At 33.5% G+C, this 12,711-nt stretch overlaps 1 protein-coding gene across 1 annotated transcript; it reads right to left on the bottom strand.

The window, feature by feature from the left end:
- Positions 1–1,189: 1,189 nt before the first annotated feature.
- Positions 1,190–12,408, bottom strand: LOC107186674 (relaxin receptor 1-like). The gene is made up of 21 exons (XM_015574602.1): positions 12,190–12,408; positions 11,088–11,201; positions 9,640–9,717; positions 9,415–9,514; positions 8,639–8,710; positions 8,467–8,538; positions 8,182–8,325; positions 7,941–8,009; positions 7,795–7,866; positions 7,642–7,713; positions 6,976–7,047; positions 6,044–6,115; positions 5,762–5,833; positions 5,547–5,617; positions 4,802–4,963; positions 4,119–4,264; positions 3,189–3,339; positions 2,272–2,401; positions 2,000–2,190; positions 1,598–1,756; positions 1,190–1,329 (listed from the first exon to the last, which is right to left on the bottom strand). The coding sequence occupies exons 1-21, from the start codon at positions 12,275–12,277 to the stop codon at positions 1,190–1,192; spliced, it is 2,247 nt and encodes a 748-aa protein (XP_015430088.1). The 5' UTR covers positions 12,278–12,408.
- Between the last annotated feature and the right edge of the window lie 303 nt (positions 12,409–12,711).

Consider the following 12,711-nt stretch of genomic DNA (forward strand, 5'->3'; position numbering starts at 1 on the left):
AGAATGGATGCAATAAATTTTTCGAATGCGTTCGTTGTCTTCGTTAGGAGTAATTTATATACGGTTTAGAGAACGACTTCTACGTAGGAGTATACATATAACCGGTGCGCATCCTCGGAACAGTAAGCTCGGGACTTTTCCGTTGGAGATGCAGCTCGTAAAATCGTCGATCAATTCTGCAAAAGTGATTCGATAAAATTGCACGAAACATGTCGTCGCTGTTTATCGGACCGATTAACCTTCGTGCGCTGTTCAATAAATTATTGCATCGATATTCCTTGAACTGAATTTGATCTAAGCTAAAATCGAATTAACAGGTGGACTGCCAGACGAACATCTATAAAAGTTCTAACGAAACCAAAGAAACTTTTTTTGCGATAAAATTGGAACTTCGGAAATTGCATTTCTTACAGTAACTGTTCCGTCAATCTTCTGGAATCTCCTAGGTTCTAACTAAATTTAATTTAATCAGTATTTTACCAGAAAGTTCTGTTTTTAATTCCGACGACTTTGAATGTGTATTGTTTAGTTTTGTCCAACAACTGCTAGAGAAGTATGCAATATAAAAATGTTTTAAACCTGTATGAATATCGAACCTTTGAAACAAATTCTTCTCTACAGGGAATGAATGTTTATTGTCTAGAAGGTTACAATTGATTTATTACAAACATTATCACGTGAACACGTCAACTAACAAGGTATCAGGTCTCATATATTATGTTTGAGTAACAGATAGCCTTTAACAGTCGAATATGTGATGTGTACATATATTTGTTATAGAATTTGTCTACAGGCAAACCCTGTATAATAATGATTCTTCTAGGGCACTTTTTCGCTCTAATGGGTTTAGTGAATTTGAAGAAAGGCAAAGTAATTTTGTTAACTATATTTACTACTATGTAGATATTCCAATGAGCGATTCACAATTTCTTTTCAAACTCAGTACTTATTTCAATAGAAATGAAAAGTCAAGTCTACCTTAATTTTGACTACCGTGATGGACACTGAAGACCAGCAATGTTAAATTATACGAGAAAACAATTAGTATACAATTCAACTCGTAAAGGTTCGGATTTTCAACAGCAAAGCGTTACACGAACAATAGTAAAAAGCGTAAGAAGTCAATGTGTCAAGATATTAATTTCTCTGAATGTCTCGACAGTTGATTATTTGAGTAAGTAATTTTGATCTATAAAATATGGTTATGTTTCTCAGACTTATTTTTCCCGTTACAGGGAAGTACGAGAGGGGTTTTCTTATTATTATGTATTTTACTTGTTGGAGATAATATTACGTTCTTGTTGCTTATCGTTGTGGATAGTTGGGAGTCTGTAACAAATTGTAGCGAAAAACACAACCAAAATTGATTATTTTACAAGTTATGGTACTTATATATAATTTTCACATGTTATTAATTTTCAATTAAATAGAAATAGAATATTAGAGGGTACCAATGAATAATATAATGAATAATAGTAGTTTACGTTTTGTACAACTTCTCTAAGAAACATTGGCTTTGGTGAAAAAATAAAGGATTATTAATTGGTGAACTTAATATATAGAAAAATGCAATAAGAATATAAAAATAAATTCATACCTTCGGCGGAACTTTTTCTCGTCACATAATTACGCACCTTTCCAAACCATCCGTCGCTTAGTCTCTCTCGAAATTTTGGGGTGGTAAATGTATAAAGCAACGGATTGACTGCGCTATTGACCGGAAGAATGAACACCACGACCCAGGCATGAAGATCCGCTAAAAAAAAAGGGTTTTCTGCTTTACAATATTAAAATAAATCTTTAAGAGTTCAATATAGTCCCCTTTTAGATAATTAAACTCTTAAAAATAGGAACTGAATTCGTTGAAAGTATATATATATTTTTTTATACATATTCAGAAAGTGAATGACAGCCTTTTTACATTTCGAAGAAATTCAATATCTTTTGATACTTTAAATGTTTATAGCAGTCGGAATTTCGTAAAACCTTGATTTCTCACCTGGTATTGGATACTTCAACAGAGCTCTAATTTTCAGAATAATGATCGGTGCCCAGCACGCGGCGTCTGTTAAAACAATCAAGAAGAATCTCAAAGCAAATTCAGAGTCGCCCACGGACAAAGAACAGGCGTGTCTCGTTTTCCAAATGCTTACGAACATCCCTGCGTAAACGTAACCGATCGTGATCAATCTGTAACACAGAATGACGAGAATATTGAAAAATTTAACGATTATGTAATATTAAATAAAACAAGTCAATATTGTTCTTTACCCGGTAAGATTCAGTCCCAAGAAAATGAAAGCTGAATATTCCCATCCAATTGAATATGGGTCGTCAATGTGCAAGGGGAAACACATTCCGTTCACTCCGTAAAATCTCGTGCTGCTTCGCCAATGAATAACTTTGAAATAATTTTTAATTTTTGTTAATATACGCAATTTACAATCGTATATTTGTTTGTTTTAAGGAGAGGTTATGTACGAGAAGTGTAGAAATTCATATTGTCAAGTTATCTACAGATCAACATTATTCCTTTCAAGATAGTTCCTTTGGGTACCCACAGAATTTTAAAACAGAAGTTTGAAAAAGAACATTGAAACAGTGCTGCAAATCTTGAACTGGATTTATTTTCAGTTGCTCTATCACAACCTATTTGATGGTGAAATGAAGAAAGGATCCATAACTTCTACGGTAAATAGTACTCGCCAAATAAGGAAAAAGTCCTAATAAACGTTAATTGTAAACAATTTTTGTTTCGGTTAAAGCGACTGACTTTTTCGCTTCGTAAGGGAGCTATCGTACGGAACAATGACAAAAATTGTAAAATATTAATAAAAATGATACAAAACCTTCTGTAATTGAAAAAAGAAAAAATTATAAGGTAATCCATTGTGTCCCTATAGTACGATCGGTCCCAAAGTGAGAAAGTCCTTCGCTTTAGCCGAAACAAAGTTGTTTATAACTTAGAAATGATTAATTTTCGAAAAACAGAAGAATGAATGTCATTACACTTAATCGATTCACAAATCAGAGCAAATTGAAGATAATGATGCGGTGGTCTCGTATTACGTTATCATAATCGATGAGTTAACAGGCAGCTGGAAATCTTGACAGGTTATTAGATTCTATCAAGGACCACGGCGTGTGGCTTGTGCTTCGTGAACAAATAAGAGCTATTAGAGACGAACCTGGCACGAGTGCTAGAGTAACGCCGATGATCCATGTGACGATCATCGATGCGGATGCTGTCTGCGGTGTCATGGTACGGTGACCTTTCAGTGGTGCCGCGATTAGCATATATCGCTCGAGCGACATGAACGACAGGATCAATACTGAAACCTTGACAGATCGGTTCTATTTCAATAAATTAACAGCGTAACCGATCCCACGCGAGAAAATCGATCCTGATCCAGTGAACGGTTTTATTCCGTTGATGAAAATTTAATTTATATTTGACTCTGCTATAATTATCAAGTGTACAGAAATTTGTGTATTTATTTGTTACCAAGGCAGTGAAACTTAAGAAAATTTCAACGGTTTTTACCTTCCAAACTTTTCTAATTTTGATATGTTGACAATAAGTATAGTGTACATATTTCCACGTCAACATGGTTGCAGCAAGAATGATGAAATTGTTATTCAAGCAAGAATAAATAAAAAATACAGAATAAAGTTTTCTACGCGGAATTTGATTTTGAAGAACATGAAATTTAATTATTCGTGAAACATATACATATATCTATACTTGAATACGACTTTAATATGTCCGTCTATTACTTGCTGTTTCTACTTATCGTGAGCATTGATAACCGGTTAAATACACGTGTACAAAATAAACTTTCAAAATCATTTTCACCAAAAACAAAATTTTGTATTAACCAACAATTTATACATTTTATAGTCGTTTTTTTCGAGTTTATCAGTATTTTCTGGTTAGTCTCAAATTAGAAATTTTATACTATATTTTCGACTTAGTTTTCACGTAGAATTATCTTCTACCCGATTGTACCACCAGTTACACGAGATTCTTTATATTACTATATCATACAGTTTAGTATACATTCAATGCTGACAGTTCTAGTGTTACAGAATTAAAAACAGTGTAAAATATCACGTACCTCCAAGGACGTCATAGCGAGAACTCCTAGAGAGGTGCAGAACCAGGAGGACATCCAGGATATGGCGACCTGATTGTAATTATCGCGGAATATCATGTCCGCGACAGCGATTACGAACAGATAGATTCCCATCAGCGTGTCAGAGACTGTAAAAGGATTATGCGACTCCTATACCACGCCCATGCGATTCAATGATTTATGATCGACGATATCAGAGCCGAATACGGCCGATCAATCGTTTTCACGGTGCTCAGAGTTTACAGCCCGCGGTTTTTATGATAATTTAACGGGTCCGTTTTGTATCTACTTATGCATGATATTTCACAAGCAGAAGAATGTATTGTTTGCAAAAAAATATTGACGCCAGCTTTGTTAAAAATCAGTCACGTAAGCTAAACGGTTTATTAATGTTTTAACATTAATATTTTAATATTAATGAACCATTTAAATATTAATTAGGGGATAACAGGGTATGCGGGTGTGCAAACGTTTTATATGTTTTTGTAACAGGGATGCAAACATTTTATATTTTTGGACGTTTCGTAAAGTTTTAGATAATGATCTAGTGAGTCTACATTTGGAGAACGTGAAGATTGCTCGAAAAATTCGTAATTTAAATAAATTATTCTGCAGAATGAAAAGCAATGAATAAGAGGATAATGTCATAGTTTATTGTAACTAACCGGCCAGGTTTCTGATGATGATTGTTAATACCCGATTCTCATCCTTAGCCGTGAATCTTCCCCAAAGAACAAGCACGTTTCCCATACAGGTAACGCACGATATCACCCACACGGCTGCTCGTAATAAAGTTTTATCCAGCAAATGAGACAAGGATGAGACGCCTGAGAAAGAAATGTATCAATTCAATTTAAATGTTTCCTTATATTGCTGAATATAATCAAATATGCTCAATATTATATCTGGAAATATCATTCAAATACGTCACTGTATTTTAAATAAAGGTAAAAGATAGACTGTGGAAGTTTATGCAAATACACATTTTTATGAAATAATTCATCGAAAAGGAAGTCAACTACAATTATATTCATGTTATTATAGATTCTATCAGGTTCCATGGTAAATGTAAAATCCATTAAACTTTTTACCGTACTGAATTTTAAACAATTCTGTATGCGACAAATGCATGAAATCCGCAGTCTAGTAAAAGGACTTAAGAAATGAACAAAATAAAAATTTTAAATGTTCATGTATATACTAAATCGTAATTATTTGGTAACGCTCAAAATAGAAAAGCATTAAGTCTCATATGAGAACATAAAGTTTAAAGCAATACAGCACAATCATAGAAAAGACACAAAAGATCTAGTCAAATTTGTGATTGAAAATCTAAGTAAATTGAATAATAAAATGCAATATAGTGAGCAAAATATAATGGTTTCAGAGATTTCAGTGCAACTGCCTTACCATCACTGGAAGGCCGACATCTTTGTGCCTTCGGCGCGTATGTCGCACAATAGTGAAATTTCTTGAAATACCTAACAATATATCGATTAAAGATTACATAATTATATAGAAAAGAAATGCGTCTTGTATATGTGTACCACACGTTCAGTACAATACCGACAATGAAATTCATGCAAGAGAAACTTGTCTGACACGGTATGTCTGAATCTACTTACACGTAATCCAGCTGCTGAAACACGTCGAACGCGTTTTTTTCAAAAGAATCCAAACTTATGTCTTCTAAATCGCTGGAATATATAATAGTAACAATTTTTATTGGTCACTTAAACATTCATAACAAATATTATACATAAAAACAACATAAGTATATTTGTGTGAATCAAACACAAATTATTTAATGAAGAAATTTTTGCTTTCACAACTCTCAGACTTCTATAAATTAGATTAATATAGATATGATTTAGACAGACTTAATAAACAGGATGAATATAACTTACAGAGAATGAAGTCTCGTCAATGGACTCAACACAGCCATCGGTAAATTGTGAAGCTCGTTGTACCCTAACTCTCTGTAATTTCCAACAAATTTTCATTAACGATTAAGTAGTCGATTTTAAATCAGCACACTTGATAGAATTTTCATGAATGACAAATATGAATAATGACTAATAGTAACATGTCGAGTTAAATGGATTATTTTATAGCATTTGTAGGACAAACACTCTCGCTCATACGTGTTAGCACACTTATCGAATAGACAATAATTATTACAAGGCATTATAAAACTGCTGAAAGTCTAAAATAAACGTTCTAATATGTAACGTCTAAATAACGTTTATATTACTACCAGTAAAATCACATTTTCTTCATACAGACCAGGTGTCCTAATACTTACGAACAGTAGTGTAATAAATAGGTGATCAATATTCATACCTGTACAGTGTTATAATTCTCCCTACTACCCTTCATTTAATATCTAAAAAGTCTAATTTTCATCACGCTTCAAAAGAAATTAAACAAATTTTTACATATTTCCCAGCTGTGATGGAAACAATATAATTAACGTGTTCGAACGGCCATTTATTTCCCAGCAAATTAATAACTCGTGATTTTGTTTATTGTAACATAACGAAAATATGTTTTCATGGTATTTCAAATAATATTGTAAATAATAATTTCATTCCTCGAATAATCCTTCCCAGAATCGTTTAACATAATTCCGACGATGCAAAACGGTCACTTATTTTCGTACGTGTCGCCCGAACAAATAAAAGTTTTAACACTTCGCCATACGTGACATTCCTTTCGTTTGAGTCTCTAACGGCGTGTTCGACGGTAAATATCGAGTAAACACGGCGCAAGCACGCGCAGACTTAAGACGTGTAACGTTACGATTTATGCGGATGTTCTGTGTCGCGGGCGTACTTACAGCCTCGTTAGATTTTTCAACGGCCGGAATACATTCAGCGGGAGACTCGTTATTTTATTGAACGCCAAATTGCTGCAACAAACGTTCATCGCCTGTGATACCTGTGATCATGATCGAAATAAAATTTCTACCGAACAGTCGACGTGACGTAAAATATACACAAATAACACGTTAAGCGTCATCATGTAAAAGAAAATTATATTGCTTTTGGCCACTGTGTATTTTTTTTTTATTAACGTTCTTTCAATTGCCATAAAGTAATAATTTTATATTTATATCGTTCATGCATTATTTTCATTTTCGACAGTTGTATGTTCTAAATCAGACTTTTGTATGAATGAATTTGTACCATAAAAGTTAAATCTGTTATTTCATTTATACCGATGTGGATAAAAAAGATTGCTGGCCAATACCAAGGTCATCTGGACAACTGGGCCACTTTAAAATCTTTCCTTATATAATTTTATGTAAAAATTGTTTAAGAATAGAAGCAGCCGAATATGAATAAAAGGCACAGTATCTAAACTATTACAGGTGACCCATTAGGCTAGAATATATCGTATTCGTTTGGATATAAATGGCGCTTAACTTGTTAAAGCAACAAAAAATGGTAAAGAAGTGAGTTAATTCAATACAAGTATTGTATAAAGATCCATAGTAACTCACAGTTCCTCTAGTTGCTCCAGATTTCGGAACGTATTTTCGTCGATCGTTTTTATCATATTCTTCTGCATACTTCTGCGTATATAATTTCACATGATTCGTTTGTTTAATATCGATGTCTTAAACTCTATTTTCAACATCTACTTACGTACGTACAATAATCTTAACGCTGGGCATCCGACGAAGAGTGTATCGGGTATCGTCACGAACTTGTTCTTGTCTAATAATCTAGAAATTGATTATCGAATTAAAAGTAAATTTGATCATTCGACAATTACGAAAACAACGGGCTTAGAACTTACATCTCGTGCAAAGCCGGTAAGTGCGGTAGTTTCAATGTTTTCGATGTCAGTTGATTATCGCTTAAATTTCTACAATTCGTTTAAGGTATTTTAAATCAGGAATAAATAATCGAGGTTCAACATTTCAGTTCGTTGTATGTTATACAAAAAATGGTGGTTTACTACCTATTTTGTTCTTAACTAGAATTTCTATGTTGGAAATATATATTCTTTTTACAAGTATGTTGTTTCAATGACTTACATGAAGCTTAAATTGCTGCATCCTTCCAGGTCTGACAGATCTGCTATGGTAATTCTGTTCTGATTTACTTTTAAAGACTCCAAATTAATTAAATCGGTGAAGTGTCCTGGCAGTAGCTTGCTGATTTTATTGTTATCTAAACATCTACGTGTATACGTTAGTATTATAATTTTTGTTGTATACTGTTTATACCTAACTTCATCATTAATACTTCGATGTCAGGTGAAGTACCAAATATTAGATAATGCTAATACAACGAGTAAACTCCATAACAATTATACTTACAGCCAAAATAATTTCGTTAAGTTTGCGAAAGCTCCAATCTCTATTTCGTGTATGTCAGTGCCATCCAGATATCTGGAAGAAAGGATCTTTTTCTTTCTGCAATTCTACTTAAACAGTTTACGACGTTTATATTACATGATGCATAGTTGTAAATATAGTACTAGAAACTTACAATATACGTAATTCTGAGTATTGCGCGAAGGCGTCCGTTTGCACGTGTTGAATAGAACTGTCGTACAGATTTCTAAAAAATGTTCACATTAATGGAACTAATGATAACATGCTCTAGAAACTTGGATTTCACATAAGATCTTTAGGATTTAGGGGAAGGATTTAGACTTCACGAAACAGTACTTATTGAATTGAATAAAAAATATGCGCTACAAATATTGAAACTAATAAAAAAGCAAATAAACATAGTAAATTCTCTACTTTTTCCTGAAAATTCTGATTGCCAAAGATTGTTTCCCTTTAAGTATACCTTTTTCTTCGTAGCATTGTTCTATTTAATATCCTTTATAATATTTCGTGAGGAATCATATAAATCTTTAGTATGCTTTTTAGTCATTTCAAATTAATTTCAATTTTAATCAATGCTTTGTGCAATTTAAAAAAGAATAATAAAATACGGGCACCAGTTGAGTGTCCATATAGCAAAATGATGGACATATTCAGGTTAATATTAAGTGCGTTTAAAAGTAATGGTTGTCACTTGTTATTTAAAACAAGTTATAATTTTACCAGTACTTTTGTTATTCCTTAAATTATGTAACGCAGTTTTCGTCATGAAAAATTACGTGAATTGAACTGAACTAGTATGTACTAACTTTCTAACAAAATTATGTAATAATAAGACGAATATAGTTTCGTGCAAATGACCAAATTTGTGGAAGCAACCATTACTTCTGTTCTATGTACACTCGACACTCATAAATATTGCGTTCGTACATTGAATTGGTTTGAGACGACAGATTTCGTGGTATTTCGGAATATCCTTGACAAGACGCACGGCACATGTCGTATTTGCATCTGGGAGTATCAGTTGCATCTATAAAAAAAACACGAAGTTCCTGTTTATGCCTCTCTTGCATTTATCAATTTACTGTAATCGTTCTGTTACTTTACGATACTTTAATTTTACTGTCAGTAAATCGTATATTTTATATATTTTACCACAAACGAATTCCCTTACGACCTCCCTTACGGAATCTCTGTCGCTGCCGAACCAGTCCAGCACTCCGTGAGGATCAACTGTTCGTAATGTGAGAGTTTGATTATAAAAAAATTTATTGCATTAAAAATGACCAGACATATTTAGCAAAAGGAGGAGAAAAAATACAGGGTGAATCGTAACTATTCTTACAAATTAACCTGGTTATTAACTCTCGCACGATCGATACAGGGTCACATCTGACCCATCTTTGTATCAGATTATTCCAAATGTAATATCGTTCCTTGAAGTTAACTTTCAGTGCAACATATTAATACTTACATTTACTTTTCAACATTGGTATATCGACGATTGTTTTCTATAATATTTACGGATCTCTCGGGTAATTTCTGAATTTCTTTTTTAAAAATTATCGAATATTTTGAATTAAGAAAAACTCCTTCGAAGCTGGTTTTAAAGACGCGCTATCGTTAAATGTTTTATCGCTGGACAAATTGTTTAGTGATGTGAATGAGAGGTAACAGTGAATAACTGGTAAAATCTACATTTCGTCACCACCAACAATCCAAGAAATGATGACTGCTTGACTGGTCTTGCAGTGAAACACAAATAGCCATTCGTTGGATACAGTTCGTCACTGACTGATCATGCGGAACCGATTTTCCTAAGTCTCGATACCTTTCCGATTCGTTTCAAATGTCAATGCACAGAACTATTCCTACAATCCAGTCTATTCTGTTATTTTTTCCATAGTTAAATGGGATTCCGCTTCACTTAGAGCCTTTAGTATTTCGTTATCGTGTAAAATAAAAAACAACATTATTTATGGAATGACCTGATATTTCAATGTGGCGATAATAAACACTGCGTACATTATATAAAACATGTGTCTGAAACATATCCTTCATGCAAAAGTAATATTTTATGTATTCGGTGCATGTAAATAAGATAATGAATCTTAAACACATTTTACTTCTCAATATGTTGAAAATACAAGATGGCATTTAAGACTACAAATGCTAAGAAAATTTTTGTATGGGTCATTGTTGACCCCGTAGCACTGTTAGATGGTCGACTGTTTAAGGATTAAATATTAGGTGTACTAGTAAATAATCTGCTATTTCTCAAAGAAATCAGTAACGTTTCTGTGAAATTCAAGGATCTATGCATATGTATTGTTTCTTTTATATTCATAACTCCTTCCCAATATCCTACACCATTTTTACTTAGTAAAAAATTCAGAAGATACTTTTTAATTTAAAATGTATTGCCTCATAATTAAAAGAAATATTGAACTACTTATTAGTACACCTAATATTTCGATAAAGATTTTAATAAACACAAGTTTAGAATGTCATTACATGTTATCGACACCCTGTATAAATTTTTCTGCATAATTTATTCACCAATGTGAGAACGTCTAAGCAGATATTGTGTAATTGTAACCTACAGCAATTTTCTTCATCGTCGTGGTAAGGACACTGTATGTCCTGGTTGCACCAGTCTCTTTGAGGCAAACACTGAGTAGTGTTCTGACAAAGGAATGTTCCCACAGGACAGGTGTCTGCAATTACGAGGACGGAATCAAAGAAAAAGCTTTTGTTATTTCAAGGTCGCGGAAGTTGAATACACTTGACCCAATTAGTTGAAAGAATGAAGGTTCGTTAGGATAGAATTAAGTTAAAAATGGTACAGTATCGAGGAAATTGATAGAATTTTGTTTATGATAATTTCAATTGCAGGGGGAACTTGCAAACGACGTGATGTACTGTACTGTGTACGGAGTAATTGATTAATAATTTAATTTGCTCGTTTTCTCTATTATGTATAACGCAACCCTTTTCGCCTAATTGGTCGATTGCTTTCTCCCCTGTCCCGAACATTGAAAACTCCATCTTGCAAACATACGTATGCCTTGTGCTGAATCGTAAATGAAGTCTCCTGTAGGTAGTTATTTTCAATAATAAAAATAATACGAAGGTAAATGCTGGGTTTAAAGTATCTTAAATCTGAAAGTTAATTTCATTTACGAAGAAATACGGAAGTTATTGACAACTGAACTTAATATTTATCTAACCAAGGGTTGAATGTTAATAAAGAATATAAAGAAGTATTTCTTGGTACATCGAATTTTATATTAATTCCATATTCGACATAGCACATTTTCAATATGCGGAGTGAAAAACAATGAACAGCGTTTTTTGTTAAATTTAAGCCACGACCCCACACGATCACAGATTCAGACTACCTCACAATCTTCAAAAACTTCCCTCTTGAAGGAATATTCATGGTATGATAACAATTTTTATTTAATTTCAAACCAAAACGATTACCCTCTAGTACATAGATATTTCGGAGAAAATATTAAAAAACCATTATTCGAGTCTAAACTTAAAAAATTTCCCTCCAGTATATATACGTTTTAATAAATTAAATATATTTGCATAGAAAAGCTTAATTTCTTTAAAAAAACAACGGGTGTTCATATAATACATTAATGCCTTGCTTTATCATACGTTTGCAGTGAAGAATTGAGAATAAAGAATTTTTACCTTGATTAAAATAATACATGAGCCCCGAGAGCAAGCACACAGAGGCGATCAAAGACGCTCCGATGACGCCGATGCGCTTGTATCTCATGTCGGATCGGTAATATTCGCTCCTCCGGTAAGATCTTCAAAAGCGATCTCGCGTCACTCGTACCGGTCGAGTTTCGTGCTTTCTTCGCATGAACAATGTTCCCCACGTGCACTCGGTGCAACGACTGCATGACACTGGTTGCATCCGCCCCGGCACGCAGCAAGCCCAGGAAACTCGCACACGCGCTCTTCATCGTCCTCGAGCGAGAAGGATTCCTTGTCCATTTGCCGGTCAGCATTCTATTCGGAATTAACGTCGATCGATTATTCTTATCTTGATGATCTGAATGATATAGATAGACGTCTCTCATTGGGGAGGATATCGTGCAGCAAGAGAAGCAAAAGATGATAGGCCGACGTGGGCGGAAGAGATGGATATGGGCTGAGAAATATGTGTTTCCATTTAACAATGTGTCATTTTAGATTGAGTTAATA

Source organism: Dufourea novaeangliae, unplaced genomic scaffold, assembly GCF_001272555.1.
Source record: "Dufourea novaeangliae isolate 0120121106 unplaced genomic scaffold, ASM127255v1 scaffold84, whole genome shotgun sequence".
In the NCBI taxonomy this organism is placed as follows: domain Eukaryota; kingdom Metazoa; phylum Arthropoda; class Insecta; order Hymenoptera; family Halictidae; genus Dufourea; species Dufourea novaeangliae.

What these genes read in the sequence shown, in the direction of transcription:
- LOC107186674 (XM_015574602.1), bottom strand. Translation starts at nt 12,277, where the DNA reads ATGAGATACAAGCGCATCGGCGTCATCGGAGCGTCTTTGATCGCCTCT. An exon ending in TTGACGAGACTTCATTCTCT is followed by an intron (nt 5,834 to 6,043) that starts GTAAGTTATATT and finishes TATATATTCCAG; the next exon opens with CGATTTAGAAGACATAAGTT. An exon ending in ATGTCGGCCTTCCAGTGATG is followed by an intron (nt 4,964 to 5,546) that starts GTAAGGCAGTTG and finishes TTTCTTTCTCAG; the next exon opens with GCGTCTCATCCTTGTCTCAT.